At 30.2% G+C, this 23,189-nt stretch overlaps 2 protein-coding genes and 1 long non-coding RNA gene across 3 annotated transcripts; all 3 read left to right on the top strand.

The window, feature by feature from the left end:
* The first annotated feature begins 2,168 nt into the window (after nucleotides 1-2,168).
* Nucleotides 2,169-4,138, top strand: LOC7492441 (transcription factor MYB23). The gene is made up of 2 exons (XM_002307438.3): nucleotides 2,169-2,531; nucleotides 3,076-4,138. Exons 1-2 carry the CDS (start codon nucleotides 2,369-2,371, stop codon nucleotides 3,915-3,917), a joined length of 1,005 nt encoding a protein of 334 aa, XP_002307474.1. The 5' UTR covers nucleotides 2,169-2,368; the 3' UTR covers nucleotides 3,918-4,138.
* A 1,463-nt stretch (nucleotides 4,139-5,601) lies between these two features.
* On the top strand, nucleotides 5,602-6,215 carry LOC7492440 (uncharacterized). The gene is made up of 2 exons (XR_002981664.2): nucleotides 5,602-5,855; nucleotides 5,943-6,215. It is a non-coding gene; the product is annotated as an uncharacterized LOC7492440 (long non-coding RNA).
* A 10,538-nt stretch (nucleotides 6,216-16,753) lies between these two features.
* Nucleotides 16,754-18,087, top strand: LOC7469196 (uncharacterized). The gene has a single exon (XM_002307436.4). It carries the CDS (start codon nucleotides 16,969-16,971, stop codon nucleotides 17,962-17,964), a length of 996 nt encoding a protein of 331 aa, XP_002307472.4. The 5' UTR covers nucleotides 16,754-16,968; the 3' UTR covers nucleotides 17,965-18,087.
* The last annotated feature ends 5,102 nt before the right edge of the window (nucleotides 18,088-23,189 follow it).

Genomic DNA, 23,189 nt, shown 5'->3' with positions numbered 1-23,189 from the left:
TCATATAAAGATGTTAAAATGGAAAAACTTTGCAAGCCTCAGTACCCTGGTAAATTGTAGCTTAATTATCTTAAAGATTAATCAACCATATTGGTGAAGGCTGAGCGTAGGCAATCGGTTTACATTTACAAGAGAGAGCTTTCTCTTTATGTATTTCAAAGTTTGGTGGACCTCGATCTTGATGTTTTATACTCCAATTTTCTCCTATTAAAGATGGTTAATTTATTGTGCATCTGTCCTATTGCTAATCCACCTTTGAACTTAATTAATCATCGAATTGAGATGACTTGTTTATTCAGAAAACGATTGTTCAGAGGGACTCTCAACGAATTTCTTTTTATCAACTATCATTCAATCGATCTATTTTGATCCATTGGATGAGTCTGCTAATTATCTCTAATTAATATTTGAGCCTACTAAAAATTGAAGGATACTCTTGTAAACATATGCTATGCTGCGTACGTGGAATTGTAATTTGGTCTTTGGATTCCTTAAACATCACGAAGTCTGGCTACAATCTAGACAAAAGTAGATGCAAAATGCTTAAATGTTGTTTCGCACCTCTCATGATCATGAACACAAGAATATAATTAACCCTTCCGGGTATTAAAATGATGATTTCATCTCTTCTCAAACCAATTCCTCTAATCACTATTTTATTTGTTGTTTTGGTTTTAACACAAGGATTTCCCCTTTCCCCTAATGAGCTGCGCTACAAGATACATGTGGATGCTTTAAACTGTTATGGAAAAGATTTGCTACTCCCTGGATTGAAATGTTCTCGTGGCTTTTACTCCAAAATCAAATAAATACAAAGCATTTTCTCATATATAGGCGACTGTTTAATCTCAGTCAAGCAGTTTGTCCTATTTATGATACTGATATAAATACTGTGACTCACTTTTTTCTTCATTGCTATGCATCTTGGTGTCTTTGACAGCGTTTCATATATGGCTGAGCATTAGTTAGTGCATACCAGAGTCTATTGATCAAGTTATTTTGCAATGGAGCGATCTAGTAAAATGCAGATTCCAGCGACAAGCACTTACTATGTTGTCTTTTGGGATTTTATGGAACATCTGGAATGCAAGAAACAAACTGATTTTTTACGATATTATACCAGTTTAGAATACAATGTTTGAGCTTATTCTTCATCGTTTTTGTGTCTCTGGTTGAAAGAGATGAGTGTACTGCATGTTATACAATCCAAACTCCAAAGCCTTGCTATTGGCACCCCTAGCCAACTCATACAAATTGGTGGTCTTCCAGGATCTTTTTCCAAACAGCCCCAGCTGATGCCGTTTCCAGGAAACCAACAGTAGACGGTACCATAGATAATGATCTGCAACCCCCAAAAAATAGCTTCAATAACTTCAACAGAACCTGTTTTTGACTTTTTAGTACATAGCAGTAGTCAATTGAAGAAGAAGCAACAAACATTATAGAGATTTATGATCATGGAAATCTAAGTTGAAACCAACTACATCAAAACTCCACAGCAAATGTTTTAATCCCAGCCCTCTTATTATCAAAACATCGTCACAATATCACATCCAAGCCACAAACTCATAGATTCTCGAAACTCTTTGTTTCGCAAGTTGGTCTGCCATGTAATTTGCTTTCCTTCTAGCATGTGTGAAATTTACAGCATAAGAAAATTTAGAAGTTGTTGGTAATACCACGTTCTATTACCTGTTCTGCAATATATGGGCCTCTATTTTATTAATAATTATGAGGATGCAATTTAATTTAAAGAGAACCCATCGCCTCCTGTTTGGCCAACCAATGAGACCGTACGGAGTCACGCATTGCCATGCCAGGCCAATTTTCGGTTGCATATAGAAATGATCATTTTAATTAAGATCACATCAATTCTTGTGTTTCCGCTAATTAACTTCTTAATGACAGGTATTAGGAAAGAAGTCTTTGCAAATAGGGAGAGCTGTCTCTTTAGTACACACTATTATCAAGGTACCCAATAACTAATCAATGGGGTTTGTTTGATTTAACGTAGTACCATGGCTTAAAATGCTAAATATGAAAAAAAAAAGTAATAAAAAAACAAAGAGAGGTAAAAAAAGAGACAAAAAAAAAAAAGGTGAGAAGAAGAAGTTCATGGGGGTAAATAGCATATACTAACAAGAAAGAGTCATTGGTTCTACAGGTATATTAGGGCTTAAAGTGTCGTGTAAAACCAACAAAAGTGACTTGCCATCTATAACCCTAAACCAACCCTCCCGCTTTCTTATTCTGTTGGTGCTCCTTTCCTATGCAACTATATATCTTCTTGTGGACTTCTTTCTGGTGTATTTGACGATAAGGAATTCAAAGCTAGATAGATAGGGGTAAAAAAAACTGTTAGCCATCCATGGAGGAATCTTTGGCTGGTAATTCGAGTGATGATGCAAAGAGTACTGCTTGCCCTAGAGGTCACTGGAGACCTGCTGAGGACGACAAACTCAGGCAACTTGTTGAACAATATGGTGCACAAAACTGGAATTCTATTGCAGAGAAGCTCCAAGGAAGATCAGGTAAATTATATGCAATTTTAAAATTATTTTTTGATAAATCAGGTGAATATCATTAAGATAAACACGTTAGAATCAATCTGAAATCGATTCTTAATTTAAAGATAACATATATATATAAGGAAAAATATTGCAAGGATCATTAAACTCAAACAGTATACGCATATCTTAATTTAATTTTATTTTGTTACATGAAGACTTCCAATTTCTAAAAAATTAAGATCGAGATGGATTCTTTGCTTAAGTAACTAACAGATATCAATGACACGTCTCTCTGAATGTGTGTAGGACTTCTGGATCATGCTAGATGTAATTTTACCTTTTTTTTTTCTTTGATAGAGGTAATTTTACCAGCTTATGATTGAATTAATAATGTCTCATATGTATGCCAGCTTGAGAAACTCCCGAAATTCCTATCTCGTGACATGGGAGATAAAATTCTACCAAGCATAATGATGGCTCTCTCTCTCTCTACACACACACGGACACACACATGCACACACTTAATTACTTGGTTCCTGAATTTCTCTCTGTTTTTTTTTTTCAGGGAAGAGTTGCAGATTGAGGTGGTTTAATCAACTTGATCCTAGAATCAACAGGAGACCTTTCAGTGAAGAGGAAGAAGAGAGACTACTAGCAGCTCATCGGATTCATGGTAACAAATGGGCACTCATAGCCAGACTATTTCCAGGTCGAACAGATAATGCTGTGAAAAATCATTGGCATGTCATAATGGCAAGAAGGCAAAGGGAACAGTCCAAGCTATGTGGAAAGAGAAGTTATCAAGATAATCTAAGTGAATCCAATGCCACTAATAGTTCACATGCAGGGAAATCAAGAGCTCAAGATGTGTTCAATTCAAGAATTGGATTTGATGACTCTAGAGTCTTGGAATTTCGAAACCCCGGTAAAGATAGGATATTGTCAATATCTCCTTCTGGTTCTTCACCTTCTTGGAATTTCGCCCCATCAACTATAGCAGCTTCAAACAATTCTTCTTCAGTGGATTTATCGAGAAGGGAAGGAAGGGATAATTACTTCAATTCAAGTTTATTTTGCACCACTGAGAGCTCCAAATTAATCTCCGATCAACCTATTTATAGATACTATACGAATTCTTCGGTGTGTGGCAGCTACCGGAGTTCAAGTATATTCGGGCTTCCAAACTATAGAAGGGTTGTTCCAAGTCCTTTTGGATCATACCTTAAACTTGGAGATGATTATGAAAACCACGGAATGATCAAGAAAGAGTTGGCAAGTTGCCATAATTCATCGACATTAAATAATTTAAGAGCGACGAGTAATCATCAAGAGAAAGGAGATCATGAATCTATCAAACACAAGGATGCTCCTTTCATAGATTTTCTTGGTGTGGGTATATCTTCTTGATCACCCAAAAAGACTCTAATTACATTTTGTCATATCTATGATAGTTTAGTGCTTACACTTTCTTGTGATCTTGTGAAAAATGTTGACGGCATGAAAATTAAGTAGCAACGTCAGTATTGTAGCTTTCATGTGAATTATACTCGGCAACAATTCCTACCTTATATAGCTGCTATATTGTTTGATACATAATAGATCATATATACTGCAAGATTCAAGCGTAATACCGTATGATGTAGACAACCATGTGAATTGCAAGACATTCTTGATCTTCTCTAGCTAGGTCAGAGATATCAAGATCACAGATATATAGTGTGTACATATATATGTATTTCTTTTAAAAAAAATTATGTATCCTTAAACATTAATTTGTTTACTTTGTCCTGTTTTCACTGATGTTGTTAGAGAATAATATAAATCATATCTCGAGATCTTATCTAATAGTTTAATTAAGTTATTGGATTGAGATAATTTTTTACAGATAAATTAATTTGTTTTATAAAAACAATTACATATATATATATATATAATTTTGTACTGTCACAAAGCAGAAGTGGAAAAGGAACATCTCTCTCATAAAGAACTCCCACCCATCATCTGAAATTAATGTTTTTGAACTTGAGCTCCATTGTTTTAGCTAAGAAAAAATAGTTTTCGAAAAATATTTTAATTTGACAATGATGATGGCATATCGTGCCAATATATTAGACGAAAGTACTGCATGGTCTGTTGAGACACCATAGAATAGAAAAATAGATCTTGCATCAAGTTTCCAAACTTGTGACATAATGATCTGCAATTTATCACTAATTCCATGTTTTGAAGATTAAACGAAAAAATCCGTCAATGATATTTGTGATTTCTTACATAAACTAAGTTATAACAGGAATTCTGATAGATCGATGATGATATCCAACTAAAGACTTGCAATGACTTCACTTTTTTAGATTCTTATCAACCTCAACAAGGACATGCATGCCATGTCCCATGATGGTCATAATTTGAGGATTCGAGCAAAGATATTGACAATGCTAGGTTCGTATGGTAATTTCCTTTTCATCGTGTGTTCTATATTATAGGTAGATTTTAACCTTCACTTGCAATTGCTTTTTATAATGTTTTTTTATTTATAAATAAATTAAAATAATATTTTTTTATTTTTTAAAATTTATTTTTGATTTCAATACATTAAAACAATCTAAATATATTAAAAAAATAATATTTTTAAAATAAATTTTAAACAAACAATATTTTAACCGCGATACTAAACAACTTCTCAGCATATATTAGCGGATTTTCAAACACAGTACATGCACACTTCCTCGATCTTTAATATTATTAAAAAAAAAACTCATCTTTAATTTGTGCCAACTATTTTATAGCTATAATATTAAATGACAACTATATTAATTAACTTTTTTTATTTTTTATAATTTTTTTTATAATTTTATTATTTAATATTCAGTTAATTAAGAATTATACTTTATAATTTGTTTTATTTACTTTTTATTATATTAATAGATTAATCATAGTTAACTTGAGTTTTTTTTGTTGTTTTTTTTTAATATTATCATTTAACACTAAATTAATTAAAAATTAAATTTTATAATTTATTTATTTATTTTCTACGGAATATCTATTGGATTCTATAAATGCTACTCCGTTACACTGTCTGGACCCGAACCATTCGACACCAGGGTCAAACTCAGGTCAAAAGGCAAACGTAAAGCACTCAGGGTGAGAAAGCCGACGAAGATGATGACGTCAACGCGGATACACTGTTTGATTGAAGATGACGAGATAGTGTTAATGCCAAGATGCCATGATGCTCTCTCAGTTGCTATTGTCGAGAAAACTCGATATTCAGTGCTGGTTTTATTTTGGGTTATGCTCTCTCCGCTGATCTCCTCGGCAAACCCGACTTTCGCCTCCCAAACATACGTGAGCTACCACTCTCCCTACTCTTTTAATTAGTTGCAATTGTTTAGGATTTTTTTATATATATTTATCAGATAATTGGTTTTGCAGGCCATCAAAAATGGCTACCACTGCTAAGACGGTGTTTGCGGTGGCTCCCCTCATACCGATCATTGCTGATACTGGTATATGTTGCCTTGAAAACAAATTGATTTAATATGTTTAAAGTTTTTGGGTATTTATTAGCTTGGTAATATAATTATTTCTGATTATGGATAATCAGCATGTATTAAAAATGTTAAAAAAGAAGAAGAAGAAGAAGATACAAGTGATTAATTAAATTATCCAAAGCAATATTACATTTACCCATTTATTATCATCTAATTTTCTCGTGTCTTAGAATTTTTATTGCACTGCTTCCTGTTTCAATATCCTGTGAACCTAATCCTAGAAAAGCTTAGTATATATCCTGTAAATAATAGTTTGAATATTCTAGTTCTATATTTCCTTTCCATTTTGAGATGTAATGGGTTCATGAGAGCTCCATTCTGGATGTCTGCTGCATTGAAAATGAAGCAATTAATAGCTTCTTCTTCTTCTTTTTCACTCCTTGTAATTTCAAGTATCAAAATGGGTTTGTTTGTCAAAAAGGTTGGATAGGATAAATGAAACAACGGATGTAAACCCATCAATCTAGTTGTTGGGTTGGCTAATAAGGGGTTAAAGTCGATCCAAAATTGAGACAAGTGAGGAGTCAATACGATGTTTCCTTACAATGCTTCCTTGGCTCCGCTCCCTGTCCTCCATCTTATCAAACAAAGGAAACATCCTCTTCCCTTCATCCTGACAAACAACCAGAGACTTTTCAACTAATTATTTACTCCTGTTCACAATCCTATATTAATTAAAATTGACCGAGCTTTACTATTCTCAATCATCAATTATTTATTCTTAAGACTTCATTTCTACTTGTTTGGTGCAAAAATATTTTAATAAGTCTTTTAAGATTCTAACAACACCATTTTATTTATGTGCGCATTTTTAAACAAGGTCCAACAAATCAAGAAAATAGTACTCAATTATCCCTCTACAAGGACTAAACTTAAGCTCTATATAAGAAGGAAATTTAAAGATGAAATGAAGCTTAAAAAACCAGAAGAGTTAAGCTGGAAAAATAGGTAAAGAAGAGTGATGAATTTCTACAAAAATTATGTCTAAAATAGTGCTGAAAAACTAATTTTAAAAACTCTTCTTCAACCTCTGTTTATAAAGTATTTTAAGAATCAAAAGTTAATGGAACTCCCTCACTAATAGCTTTGATTATCCACCATAAAAATATAATTAAACCTGAATTAATATTTTTTTTATTTAAGTCAGGTAACTTTTGAGTTGAAAAATCTATTAAGGTATTGTTTAAAGAGTTTTGCAAAAACTGATCAGATTCTAACATTTATAGGCTGGACAAACCAATAGGTTGGAAGAAATAATTCTTCATGGATCAAACCCAAGCCCAAATTTTATTTGAGAAAAAACAATCTTCTATAGCTCAAAACATTATTTTATAATAAACTTAGGCTCAACTAGACACCTGAGCATAGACAACTACAAGCTACTTATGTGTGTGAGTTTAATCTCAAAGCTCATTTTTCTTAGATCCTCTCATTTAAAAACTTGATTGTCCTTTGGGCCCAATATTAAATCTTCACCTTCCCACTAAATAAGCAACAAGAAATAAAAAAACTTTTTTCTTTCCAACATCGAATATAGTTTTAGAGGGTTTTGGGTTTTACCAAAACATGCCAACTAGGAGCGTTAAAAAAAAAATAGCCCATTTGTAATATTTCTATTATCTCAGATAATGTGGATATTACAAATAATAATAGGTCAAAAATTCTAAGAAATGTATATCACAGATCAAGTGGCAGGTTGTGATTTTTTAAACCCACTCAACCCGACTTAACCCTTATACTCTATAACAACAAACTTAACTTGTTTTATAGTTTAGCTTTTTTTTTTTTTTTTGCAATTAAGTCTTTCATTTTAGTCAATTGATTCAGTTGATATATTAAGCCTAAATTATTTATTATACCGAAAGCTGAAAGAGCTCAGGGATTCATTGTGCACATACTCACATTTTATTATGGATCTTCACAGTGAAATTACTATTTTTTCTCTTAGAGAGCAAACTCATTTAGCTTGGTCTTAGGGATAGGAAGTTCTTTTCCATAGACCCATTTGTCATTACAGAATTGAATGGGGTCAGTCGATATTTTTACATTTTTGTTGCATAGTGTAGTTACTAAATTACCTTTAAAAGCAAAAAATATATATATTTAATATAGGTCAAGGGCTTTTTGGACTTTTCAATTTTTTTTACACAATGTAATTACTTAAATGCCCTTTGGAATAAAACTCTTTTGGCTTTAGATTCAAGGGCACTTTCATCATTTGAGTTTATTTTTTAAGTAATTATCATGTGGGATCAAGAGTAATTGGGTCTTTGTATATATATAAAATATAATTAAAATAAAACTTCAAGTAGCGTGTGTGGTGTTGTGAAAACTCCAAACACAGGTTTCGGGGCAGTGTTCAATGCACCTCGCTTCCCCCGTCACAATGGTTAGGCGTGTGCCAACAGACGAGCAGCGTTTAAGCGTCAACAACATGCTTTTTCTTCCCCTCTCTTTTCTTTTTCCCCTCCTCGACAAACTCGTTGGGCACTACAAAAAAAAAAGTCTAGTTATTTGTTTATTTAATCAAATTAGGTCATCATTATTTTGATTTCAATGCATTTAACCTGAATTCTTTGTTGATTGTGATTTTCAATTTCATCTCTTGACTTTTGGCTTTTACATCAAGTTTCCTCATTCTTTTGATTGTTATTTGTATTTTTTCATATCCTTTTCTTGATTGGAATTATTTTTCAATTTCATCTCTCATGATTTGATTTTATTTTATTTTTGTGTCAGATTTGGTTCTTATTCTTTTCAAATATATATATATATATATATATATATATATATATATATATATATATATATATATATATTTTATCTTTTTTATTGATTGTTTTTTCAATTTTACCCCTAATTATTTTGGTTAGTTGGGAATTTGACATTATTATTTTTTGGTTTTGTCATTTATGCTATAATCCGACTTCATGGTTCATATCATGAGTTTTGAAGATTAAATTGGGTTGGATTCATTCTTTTTTAGGTCCTTTTTTTATAATTAGTTTTTTTGTTTCATCCCTCAACATTGAATTTCTTTGAAATTAGTATTTGTTAGTTTTTTTAACTTTATTTGAGATAATAGCCTTTAACGATAAATGGGTACATTGTTGATTATGAAATGATATAGTTAGGGGGCTAAGTTCTAGGCATAAGAATGATTTAATGCTTTTTTATAGGTTTCATTATGGAAAAGGAGTCATGTTAGCATTAAGTGCTAAACACTAACCAGATAAATGGTTGGTGGGACAAAGTAGACCCAATAATTAGGTTTAAGGATGGGCATCTTGAGCCTAACTACATGGTCTATAGGAAAGTGGTTTTGAGCATGGTCATCCTAAACCTAACTCTTAGGATGATTGGCTAATTAGGCCATTCTAGAGAATCGAGCTAGTTGGGCCCTTGCTTGGGGCACACGTATGGGGGCGGTAGGACCAATGAGCCCAATTCCTAACCCAAACCTAAACATGACTTGGAGGTGAAATGCTTATGACTGCTAACCCCAAACCCGCCATATATGTTTGGTATGTAAGGACTTAACTATTAATCTTATGCCCATCAGTAGCCCTCAAGTATTTAAGTCTGATTATTTGTTTATTGAATCTAATTAGGTCATCGTTCTTTTGACTTATAAAACTTTAGCAAGCAGAATGAACCTCAAAGATAAATAAAAGAAAATATATGATATGAAAAAGATAATCAAGGTAAAAACATTTGCACGAGCATCAATAATTTGCTTCTTATAAAAACAAAATATGGTTTTCTTACTTCAGTATTTAATTAATGTTAATTGTTTTTTTATTTAATTTTTTTATTTATATATTTATCAATATATTTTATTAAACACAAACATCATCTTTCAATTCCTTAATTTAAAAGTTTTTATGGCACTAGAAAATGCATTTATAATGTTTAACGTCCTTTTCTTTTACATTAAAAATTAACTTGAAGTATTACCTGCAATATTACGCTGGTAAACTTGTTGTTCAATTAAAAAAAATTAAAGAGCTTCCTATACGTGATCAAATGTATTTATATGCATCTTTGTCTCAACTTATGAACTCAATATTTAATTGGCATTAATAGATTTATTTACATTTACCACACCATATAAATCTTGATTTATTTTATTAGATGCACACATCAAGTTTTTGGTTCGCAATTAAAAAATTTCATGATGGAAAAACAGCGTTAACAATACCTGCAATTGTTTTTGTTTAAACGAAAAATTTGATTTAGCCAAAAATAAATCGCACGCACCTAACTAGACTTTTTCTAATTTTTTTTATTACGTTGCTTAAAAGATCTAAAATTATACAAAACATACCAATCTTTCTCATTATATAACTTGGTAACAATAAAGAATTATATAACATGATAACAATACAAAAATTTTGGAACTTTATTTGTTTCACTAAGAAAACCTTATTAGGTGTACTACGTATAATTATTAAATCAAAGGTGAATGTGAATGTTTTACCTTTAAACATTTAAAATTGTTAAAATAATAATTTTGCCAACTTGAATGAATTATGGATTATATAAAAGCATAACAAGGAACTTGACAAGGATTGAAGTAAAATTCAATTATTTTTGGGCCCTTTCAGAATTGATTTAGGCTTTTAAGGTTGAAAATAAAGATATTGGTTGGTAGTGTATGAATTTATACAAAAACAAACTCGCTAAGCATTGCAAAAAACAAAAAGAAAATGTAGTCTAGTTATTTGTTTATTGAATCAAATTAGGTCCTCGTTCTTTTGACTTATATAACTTTAGCAAGCAGAATTAACCTCAAACATAAATAAAAGAAAATATATTATATGAAAAAGATACTCAGGGTAAAACATTTGCATGAGCATCAATAATTTGCTTCTTATAAAAACAAATATGGTTTTCTTGCTTCAATATTTAATTAATGTCAATTGATTTTTTACTTTATCAATTTATTCAATTAAACACAAACATCATCTTTCAATTCCTTAATTTAAAACTTTTTATAGTACTAGAAAATATATTCATAATGTTTAACGTCCTCTTCTTTTACATTAAAAATTAACTTGAAATATTACCTGCAATATTGTGTGGGTACATTCGCTGTATAATTAAAAAAAATTAAAGAGCTCCCTATATGACGTGATCAAATGTACTTATATGCATCTTTGTCTCAACTTATGAACTTCATCTTTAGTTGGCATTAATAGATTTATTTACATTTATTACAACATATAAATCTTGATTTATTTTATTAGATGCACACATCAAGTTTTTGGTTCACAATTAAGATTTTTTTTAATGGTGAAAAACGCATTAACAACGCGTATAATTGTTTTTGTTGAAACAAAAATTTTGATTTGGCCGGCAATAAACTACACACATCTAACTAGTTTTCTTCTAATTTGTTTATTACGTTGCTTAAAAGATCTTAGATTATACATAACATACCAATCTTTCTCATTATATTACTTGGTAACAATAGAGAATTACATAAAATGATAACAATAAAAAAATTTTGAAACTTTATCTGTTTCACTAAAAAAAACTTATTAGATGTACTACATTAAATCAAAGGTGTGTGTGAAATTTTTGGCCTTAAACCTTTAAAATTGTGAAAATAATAATTTTGCCAACTTGAATGAATTATGGATTATATAAAAGCATAACAAAGAACTTGACAAGGTCTAAACTAAAATTCAATTAATTTTGGACCCTTTCACAGTTGATTTAGGCTTTTAAGGTTGAAAATAAAGATATTGGTCGGTAGTTTATGAACTCTTATGAAAACAAGTCATCTGTATTGTATAGGGAACCCTTTGATGCTTAAATTAGGAAGGATATAGGAGGAATATAGCCTTAAAAATTATGTGATATATATTATAGAGATAAAAAATGAAGATGATCGATGCAAGAGGTATGAAAGAAGAGAATATTCATATTTGTGAGTGAGCAAATAAGCTTAATCATTTACCTGGTGAATAATGGGCATTTATATACCTATTGAATCACATCAACTTGCATAGAGTAGAAGATGAATGCGAGAATAGGTTGTGTAGTCTATTTTAGGGTTAATTATTTGAAATAATAGCCTTTAATGATAAATTGTTACATTATTGATTGTGATATGATATAATTAGAGGGCTATGTTCTAGGCATAAGAATGACTTAATGTTTTTTTATGGGCTTCATGATGGTAAATGAGTCACGTTAGCATTAAATGCTAGGCACCAACAAGATAAATGGTTGATGGGACAAATTAGACCCAACAATTAGGTTTAAACATGGGCATCTCAAGCTTAACTACGTGGCTTATAGGAAAGTGGTTTTGAGCATGGTCATCTTAAACCCAACTTTTAGGATGATTTGCTAATTGGGTCATTTTAAAGAATCGAGTTAGTTAGGCCCTTGCTTGAGGAACATGCACGGGGGTGGGGAGACCTATAAGCCTGATTCTAAACCTAAACCTAAACATGACTTTGAGGAGATATGCTTATGACTGCTAACCCCAAACCCACCATATATGTTTGGCGTGTTAGGACTGAGCTATTAATCTCATGCCCATTAGTAGCCCCCAAGTATTTGAGGTTGGGATGTATATAAGGTTTTCTCATTCGAGTTGTCTGATCAAAGATCAAATCATTTATATTCTTGTGTGTTAATATGATTGCATGCTTAGAGGATTAAAATGGACAACATGGAGGCATGTTGTATGAAAGAAAAATGGACAACATGGAGGCATGTTGTATGAAAGAAAAATGTTTACACCTTTTGAAATTTGAAACTAAAAAAATAGGTTATGCCACATGTCCATATCATAATATATATTGGTAAAGAGTTTAAACATTCATTAATGATGGGCACACCTATATAAGGTCTACTCTTTCTTCTCTCTCTTTTCACTTTACTTTTAAGAATGATTTGATGGATTTTGCATTAGTTTGAGAATATATAACTAAAACATCATGTATGTATTTGATAATATCATTCTTAGGTGTATTTATATTAATTATTCAGTGGTTTATTTATATTGATTATTCAGTGTTTGTAAAAGCGTATTCTTTTCCATAATTATTTTTCTTTAATGCATATAGATTTAAAAGCAAGGGAAAGTTAATTGTATGCTAAAGTTATATGTTGATATGTTGTTAGTTTGCCCTTGTATTTCTCAAAAACTATGTTTTGTCATTTCATGTTTTGAGTTGTATAAATAACGATATAAATTTTGTATACGTTGTGGATTTGGGTGTGTTTTGAGATGTTTACATAAAAAATGGATATTTTATAAGAGCATAACATATGATTGGTGTGATTAAAGTTGTGTTAGTTATATAAGCTGTTCTTGTTTGAGAAATTCCTAGTTTGATAGGTTTGAGGCTTAAGATGGTCAAAGGAGTTTACACACACACACTTTAAACCATATGCTAGTCACCTTTTGATTGGGGGCATGACAATTATATGTTTATGGATGAGTTAATGAGCTTAATCCTTTACTTGAAGATTCATGAACATTTATATACCTTGGAATCACATTAGATTGTATGTAGTATATGACAAATGTGAGAATATTGAAGAGACTCTTTGATGGTGAAGTTAGCAAAGATGTACGACGAATGTAGTCTTAAAGATTGTCTATTATATATTAAATAGATAATGATTAAAAATGATAAATGCAAAAGATATAAAAGAGGTTAATTTTTTTTTATTTGTTTACGAGTAAGTTAATGAGCTCAATTCTTTACTTGATAATTCATGGGCATTAATATACTTTTAAATCATATTGACTTGCATAAAATAAACTATAAAAGTAAGAATATATTGTGTAGTCTTTTTAATGATAATAATTATTAATGATGAGTGGTTACAATGTTAATTCTAAAAAGATATGGTAAAGTGATCCAAGTTCTTTGCATAAGCATGCTTTAACGTTATTTTGTGGACTTTTGTGATGATAAGAGGGTTATGTTAGCATTAAGCTCTAAGCAATAACCAACACATATAGTTGATGGGCAAGAACAAGGTTGTCAAAAACACTTTTTTGACACGACACGGAATATACAATATAAACTCGGATCGTAAACTTGAATAGTAAAATCGTAAAATCATAAGGAAAATATTTTAACTAATTATATATTAACAATTACAATCAAGTAATAATTAACAATATAACACAATTAAAATAAAAATGAAATAAACAATAGAAAAGTCAAAACATCTTTATTTTTTTCACATTGATTCCTCTACTTTTTGGACAAATCTACTTACTTACTTTGTCATTTACAAGAAACGAGTCTCTTTAAATTTTGGTAGGTCATTTAGCATTAATTACTCCAAGAGTCAAGCATGTCAATTCATAACTTTTATTCTATCTATTGCCAGCTAAAACAGAGGAAATTTCCAATTGATATGTTAATAATTTACATAAGGAACTGTTAAGAATGAATATGTATTTTTATTTTACGGAAATAAAATCCACAAATAATTTATATCGTTAAAAAAATTATAATAATTATAGTCAAAATCAAGACCTTAATTATCAGATTGCACAAATTTTATAAAATATAAATTTAAAACAATAAAAATACTAAGATATAAATCACTAGATTGTCATGAAATTAATACGAGTTTATCGAAGAATAGACGAAGCAGTTAGGTTTGGGTATAAACATCTTATGGATGATAAGTGATCAATGACATCATTATGAGGGGGGGGGTTGTAAATATGGGATTAAGGTTGTTGCCCGCCACAAGTGATTGGACTATTAACAAATACTCTAAAACGCGTGGGGAAAGTACTGTAGCTTTCCCCACGTGTTTTTGTTTTTTTTGTTTTGGTTTTTTTTTGCCGTTTTGTCATTTATTTTTGTTTTTTTGTGTTTTGTCTTTTTTTTTGTTTATTTTTATTTTTTTTGTTTTTCCCCCCATTTTTTTCGTTTTTTCCCCCATATTTTTTGGGTTTTACAAGTTTTTTTTCTCCCAATATTGTCTTCTTCTTTTGTTTTTTGTTTTTTTTTGTGTTTTTTTTTTAAATTATCTTTTTCAATTTTTTTTTTATATTGATCTAGTTGAGAATTTAGTACTGTAGTTTGTTTCTTTAAAACATCATGGATTACTACAATGTTTCCCTACATGGTTTTTTTTTATGAATTGTTTTTTTTTTTTCCAAAATGGTCTTTGTGGATTTTATTTTTTTTATATTGAGCTAGTTGAGAATTTTGCTTCGTAGATTTTTTCTTTAAAACACTGTGAATTGTTACAATGTTTCCCCACATGGTTTTTGTTTTGCTACAGTGTTTCCCCACATGTTTTTTTTTTAATTATCTTTGTTGATTTTTTTTAATATTAAGCTGGTTGAGAATTTAGCTTTAACTTTTCCCACATGTTTTTTTTTTCATTTTGTTTTTGCTTTCTTTTTCCAAAATTGTCTTCTTCTTTTTTTAATTTTTTTGTTTTTTTTTCAGAATTATTTTTGTTGATTTTATTTTTTTAATATGGAGCTGGTTGAGAATTTAGTTTTTTAGTTTTTTTTCTTTAAAACACTGTAGATTGCTACAGTGTTTCCCCACATGATTTTTTTTCCAGAATTGTCTTTGTCAATTTTTTTTTTCATATTGAGCTGGTTGAGAATTTAGCTTCTTAGTTTTTTCTTTAAAACACTATGGATTGCTACAGTGTTTCCCCACATGATTTTATTTATGATTTTTTTCAAAATTATCTTTATCGATTTTATTATTTTTAATATTGAGTTGATTGAGAATTATAACGGTATATTTCCTCATGAAACACTATAAATTGCTACAGTGTTTCCCTGTATGGTTTTTTTTTTCCTTTCATTTTTTTATGATTGTTTTCAAAATTTTCTTTGTTGATTTTATTTTCTTAATATTAAGCTGGTTAAGAATTTAACTTTGTAGTTTTTCCTTGAAAACATTGTGGATTGCAACAGTTTTTCTTCATATTATTTATTTTTATTTTTTCCACAAACCCATGACAATACACAAGCATGCTATAAGCTCACGGCATCGCACGGGCATGACATCTATTTAATCTCTAATCATTGTCGGAACTAGAAGTAAATATAACATGAAAGAAGCCAATCCAAAAGTTCAATGCTAGATTGACACTAAGGGATCCTTAACATTTTGTAACTTAATACTCTAACCTTTAATCTTTGAGGTAATAAATATGATTTGATTTCATATGAAGAATTACCATCCCGAAATTCAGAGGAAGCTCAGTACCCTTCATTTTCTAGATACAAATCCAGGGGTAGAGTGAATTTTGTATTTTGCACGGCAAACAGATTTCAATTTAATGCTCGGTCAGTAGCAATACCTTTTAATACTTTAAGATTTGGAAAATTCGTAGCAAGAGATAAACCGTGTTGACTTGGCTCGATTTCGACGAGGCTACCTTTGAAAAATGTATTGAATATTAGCCTCGACGTGAACGACCCGATTCTTTGCCGTCCTTCAAAAGCCAAGAGAGAGCCTGTATATTTCCTCGAAAGCCCTTCACATGTTGTTTTAATACTTAACATATCATACAATACTTTATTATTTCCGTTTATGTCCTTTCTTCTCCTTTGACAAGCTTTCAAATCAAACTAAGAACAAAGATCCTGACGTCATATGAAGCCTCGCGAAATCGATGTGGCATTTCTTTGTGGAAAATGGGCAATCTCAATCGGCTATATATAAATATGTATTACTTGGTGTAACTGCGCAAGCCAAGGGGACTTTTTTGTTGCTGGTAATTCATTAGAATCCCAAGGGCAGTTTCATACCGAGAAGTCCACCCTTAATTCTTTTCTATATTTCTCTACCAAATACAAACCTCCTCCACTTCTCCTTCACCGATCTCCATTTTTCTCTCCTTACCAATCCTTAACCCTTTCATTTAATTGGAAAGTAGCCATGGATAGAGAACAAGAAGAGATGCAGTTTCTTGGGGTCTTTGGCATATACAGAGAAGCTTATAGGATCATCTTCTCGTGGAGAAAGATCTTCAGTCAGATTACTCTTGCCTTGATTCTTCCTCTATCTTTCATCTTCTTAGCTCACATCGAGGTATCCAATGTCCTCTTTACAAAGATAATCTACAACGAAGTAGAGTTAGATGAGACACAAGTCGGCACCCGAAAATACGAGAAAATATCTGACATGATTTCTTCTGAATGGGTCTATTTTTGGCTCTTCAAAGCAGCATACTTCACCTTCCTACTTATATTCTCTCTTCTATCAACTGCAGCTGTTGTTTACACCATAGCTTGCATTTACACCGCACGAGAAGTGACATTCAAGAAGGTGATGAGTGTTGTCCCTAAGGTTTGGAAGAGGCTCATGGTCACGTTTTTGTCTATCTTTCTTGCTGTTTTTGCATACAACTTTGTTTCTATGTTTGTCGCTATTACATGTGTGTTTTTAGTTGGCCCAGACAAAGTTGTTCCTCTTCTCTTTTTTTTATTGATGGTATACTTCTTGGGGCTTGTGTACATGAGCATAATTTGGCAATTGGCAAGTGTTGTGTCCGTGTTGGAAGAGGCTTCTGGATTTAAAGCCATGATGAAGAGCGGGGAATTACTTAAGGGGAAGATGTGGGTCGCAATAATTATATTTTTCAAGCTAAATCTTTCTTCTCTGGCATTACACATCCTATTTGAGAACAAGGTTGTGCACGGATCGTCACTAGGCATCTTGAACAGGGCATCATTTGGGATTCTCTCTTTGCTGATGCTTCTCGTGTTGTATTTGTTTGGACTTGTTATCCAAACAGTGATCTACTTTGTCTGCAAATCTTATCACCATGAAAATATCGACAAGTCGGCCTTGTCAGATCACCTCGAGGTTTATCTGGGAGAGTATGTTCCTTTGAAGTCCAAGGATGTCCAGCTAGAGCAATTTGATGTTTGAGTTCATTGTTAACGTACACATGGCAACAATAAAGAAGAATTGCTGTAATATTCGATCCATCATAAATCAATGCGTGTACTTCTTTTTTCTATAGTGATAAATCAATTTTATAGTTGCTTTGAATGACTTTTCTTCCTCCTGTTGCTCTTTTAAATCCACACAGTTGATAAGAAGCTTGTTGGAATGGCAGCTGATGCTGATTAGTCCTGAGTCCTGACCAATACAATTGGTTTGACCAGGAGCTATGCATTGTCAATTCCTGGGGCTGGTAGAGGGTGGGGCGGAAAAATAATCAATTACAAGCTGCTTTGTTTTTTCATGAATCGAAAGGGCTAATAGGAAGACCACGAATAAACTTTTTATCGCTAATCCGGAGAAATAACTTAGGGAATGTTTATTTACAGTCGCACCATGTTTTTTATTTTATTTTCATATTAATACTTTTAGTATTGTTATATTATTTTGATCTCCTGAAATTAAAATAAATATAAATAAAATATTATTTTAATAAATTTTTAAATGAAAAATATTTTAAAAAACAACTATTACTACTGTAACCATGAAGTTGATGAAAATAATTAAGTTATAAATTGGTTTAAATTAAATATAAGAAATAATTATATAGTTTTTAAAATCACAAGGATTAATATTTTTTTTTGATAAACTACAAGGACTAATTTATAATTAACTCTTAAAAATATACTTATTTTGGATGAAAATGTGTTTTTTTAATGGATAAGTTATAAAACATTATGTTCAAATAAATTGAAATCACTATTGAAATGACATGTATTATTAAAAATGATAAATAAAACTAATTCATATTTATAAAACATTAAACACCTATTTATTGAAAAAACTCTATAAAAAAATTATTTTGATTAATAAGATAATATTTTTGGAGAAGTTGTAGAAGATTTAATTCAATGAATTAAAATAATTAATGGAATGATGTGTCTTATTAAAAAAAATCTAATTCATATTTATTAAAAATCAAATATTTATTAGTTTAGAAAATGCTAAAAATAGTTTAGAAAAACACTTATTTTAGTTGAAAAGGTAGTTTCAAAATAATATTTAAAACATTTTGTAGTTGGAAAAGATTTTAAAAAAAATTCCTTTTCATTTGGATCAGATAAAAAAAAAACTTCTAAACTAACTTTAGAGCTTCTAAAAGATCCATAATATAAGTATTACATTGACATTATTAATATTTCCTTTAAACTTTTTTTACTACATAATTGATATTTGCATTGACTTCGAAGGTAATCGCAAAGCGAATAGCAATAGCGGCTGCTTCAAATTAGCTATAAAAGTCAACATGTGAGAATATATTCATGTTCCACCAAAGCACAACCTTCACCACGTCTTTCCCATTCCTCTGTCCCTCCATTTCTTAATTCTCGTTGTCATGATTTAATTTTAGACTCCGATATTATTTTATAAAAAATATATTTTTTTTATTCAAAAATCCAAAAAAAAATAAAAATAAAATATTTTCAGAACATTATGAAACCTTTAAGCAATAAAAAAAAACACATTAAGATATTTTGACAAGATGAGATGAAAAAACCTTAACAAAAAAAAATTAAAGTTTAAATTTAAATTTGACCAAAATTAAAAGAATTAAATAAGTTTAATATCTTAATGAAACTGCTCATGGGTTTATTTGACTTATTTAAACAAAGAAAAATTAAGTTTGAAGTTGAATAGAATGAAAATTTAAAAAATTAATTAAATTTAAAGAACGAAATAAATTTCTAACATGTTTTGAAGAATCAATCATTGATCTTTTATATATCCTGACAATTGGCGCATGACTGTGAAGTTTCTCGGATGGGCAGGTAACATCAATTATTTGGCATAAAATCCTCGGCACCTCCATTTGATCGACCAAGTAGGGCTGGTAGAGCTGACTTTGTCAATAGGAGGAGATCGAAATTAAAAGTGGGCTTGGGCTCTAAAATTTCTAGTATTGAAATCCCACAAATTACTGTTTAAAAGCAGAGGCCCTGAATACAGTTTTTGGATCCCCGTCATATTGGACAACTAACAAGGAAGAGCTTGGACGAGAGCTCGAGGACGACAAAATGCTACGGCAGACTGGCCCTGAATACAGTTCTTCTTCCAGCTCGACGCAGGTCGTGAAAAGTTTGGATGACAACGGTTGTCATTGAAAATTGTTGTAACACTCATCTCTTGTGAAACATAAGCATCAACACTTATGTGCATTGTAATCTTAACCATCAAATTAAAATGTTGTAATCCTAGCCATTAAACTACACAATTAATACAAACAACTTTCTTTTTAAATAAAAGAAAATTAGAAAAAGCACAAGAGCTAACAAATATATTTTTATCTTTTCATATTGAATTTATATGGATCATAATGTATTATTATGTGATATTTTTATCGATCTTCATCATAAAAAAGAAAAAAAGAAAAAAAAGTCTTCAGCATCTACGTACGTGCTAAACAAATTAATGCAATAAAAGTTGAGCATAAAAATTCTGCACACCTTAAGCCTCTCCCCACAGTGCTTCTGTAGCCAGTGGCAAAGATAATGGCGTCAAATTGATTGCTCTCGCCATTCATAAATTCGATTTTCTTCCCTTCTATGTTGGCTATGGATGGAAATGGATGGAAAGACCTATTACAGATTGATCATCAGACATCAATATCGTCGCATGACAAGGGGAGAAGACCAAGGAGAATATAGCAGATTCAATTAATTATAAGTACCTTGATCTTTCCTTGCTTAATTTTGTCCACGCACCCAACATCGATAGTGGGAGATCGACCTTTCGTTGTTTTAAGAAAAAAGGACCCTCTTCTACTCCCATATTTGGACAAATCACGAAACCTTAATTTGCAAAGCTTTACGAGGATTTTGTCCACTGTTGCGACTGGGAGAAATTTCAAATGGAAATGAGGTTGCTGGATTATTGGACTTTGCTACTGGGCAGCTATTGCTCATGACTGCTGTTGGAGCTATCATCATCCACGACAGTTGCTGCTGTTGAGAAACTTCTAGAGTAATGGAAAGGAGATGCAGCTGTTGATGAATGTTGCTTCTCTTGGTCTGGAGTAGGTGTAGAGGAAAGGAGATCTTGATTCTATTGTTCGGATTATATCATTGTGGCTGCTACTGAACTGAGAACAACTACCAAGCTGCTGCTTTACATTATTACTTAAATTTCATCTAATTAGGAAGGATGTAATTTTATTGTTTTTCTTCTCTTTTTCTTTTTATGTTTTGTATTTTTTTTTTTAAATCTAGAGTTTAGATTCACTTTATTAAAAGATAATTGAGTATTTTTACTTTGATTTAAAAATCTTATTTAGAAATGCATCTAAATAAAGTGGTGGTGTTGATATCTTGAAAGACATATTATAATCAACTTAGTTGTACACGTACGTGAGGAACAATAAAGTTTTAAGGATAAAGAATTCATCATTAACAGATTTCATCAAAAAAAAAAAAAATTCATCATTAACAACATTAAAAGTTTTATTATTTAAAGTATTTCAACAAGTAAGTATTTTAAATTAATTTAAACATATATATTTTATTATTAATATGCATGTTAGAACTTTAAATTAACATCAATTACAAGTTTGAAAATATATTTAGCATTCATGCTATAATTCTATTATTATATTTGTGTTCGAAAACATGTTTTTCATGAGATTTTATTTTGTATACTTATAAATTTAAACTTGTATGAACTATGAGCTTTCTATGAATATCTTTAATATTTTGAATGCTTTTATTATAATAAACTAAACATTATTTTACTTGTATAATACATTTATAAATTTAAAAAACAAGATATTCAAGTTTAAGGTTCCTACTTTGAAATGAATTTTACTTAATAATTCATTTACTTATGTTTGACTCTTTTACTTTGAGTAATGAAATTTGAATCTAAATTATATAATTCACCGCGAATATAATTTGCTTTATCGGTTCAAGCACTAATATTTACTCATATTAAAGCTTTGTATTCATTGATAAAAAATAAAAGACGTTCATATCCATTTTATTAATAGAAATTTGATTAAGCTAATTATATAGCAAGTCAGAAATTTGATATTTTTAATGTCATTGACACCAAAATTATTAAAATATTAATTCTAAAAAGATATTATAATTAAATTGTATATAGTGTATAATTAAATTTTTAGAATGATTAAGAATTCGCTTATAGTTTTGTAAACCTTGAATGGAATAAAAGTCAAAGAGTTAATAACATTATTAGTTTATGAATTTTCCAATTTTTGTATTTGATTTTTTTTTTTTACTATTTGAGTACATAAATTTTCAATTTTTTTCTAATCAAGTGTTTTTATTAGATTTTGTCTATTTTATTAACACGGCCATTAAATTAATACTTGACATGATGATATGTCTGTCAAGAGCTCACTAATGTTTTTTTTTTTTAAATTGAGTGGATGTATTATTATTATTATTATTATTTGAGTGACTATATTTTTTGTATTTAACTGTATTAACTTTAAATAATTTATTAACAAAGTACTTTTTTTTTAAGCTCATTGGTTAAAAGTTAATGTTTTCTACGGTTGATGTTCTTTTATATGATAAAACATTAAAAAAGATATTGTTAAATTATGGTGGATCTTTTTACTGAACCTTGTTATGGATCCGATTTATACTTAAAATTAAGTAAATTTCTAATTTACCAAAATAAAGATAGAGATGTGATAATTCTTAATAGAAATACTTGATTAAAAAAAATAAAGTTTATATCTATAATATCTCGATAAATTAATAACTTTAATTAAATAATATTTTTTGTTTGGTCTTGATCTAAATTTAAAGTTTAAATTATATCTTGATTAATTAATAAATTTTTATAGTTTCAAGAATATTGATTTTTAAAATAAACTATACTTAAACAACAAAAACAAATACATCTAAGCTCAAATGAGAGTGACTTTTGAGAACGAGGAAGTGCTAAAGTATCTATTTATATAGTAATGAAGTTTGAAAAAAAATTTAAGTCATCATTCATAAAAATCTAATATGATACAAATAAATACATGAATCTACCATGTTCCTCATAATTTTTAAACCCGACTTGGTGATCGACCCGGTAAAATGATCGGGTCACGGGTCAGATAGGTTGACCCGGATTAACCCGGGTTAACCTAAAAAAACAAAGAAGTTCTTGCTTGCCCTTGGACTAATAATAATAATAAT

This window comes from Populus trichocarpa, chromosome 5 (assembly GCF_000002775.5).
Source record: "Populus trichocarpa isolate Nisqually-1 chromosome 5, P.trichocarpa_v4.1, whole genome shotgun sequence".
NCBI lineage: Eukaryota > Viridiplantae > Streptophyta > Magnoliopsida > Malpighiales > Salicaceae > Populus > Populus trichocarpa.
This window is presented reverse-complemented; position numbering and strand designations above follow the sequence as displayed.

Excerpts from the sequence above, each read along its gene's own strand:
- LOC7492441 (XM_002307438.3), top strand. The coding sequence starts at position 2,369 with ATGGAGGAATCTTTGGCTGGTAATTCGAGTGATGATGCAAAGAGTACT. Across the intron at positions 2,532-3,075 it reads GAAGCTCCAAGGAAGATCAG|GGAAGAGTTGCAGATTGAGG; the intron begins GTAAATTATATG and ends TTTTTTTTTCAG.
- LOC7469196 (XM_002307436.4), top strand. The coding sequence starts at position 16,969 with ATGGATAGAGAACAAGAAGAGATGCAGTTTCTTGGGGTCTTTGGCATA.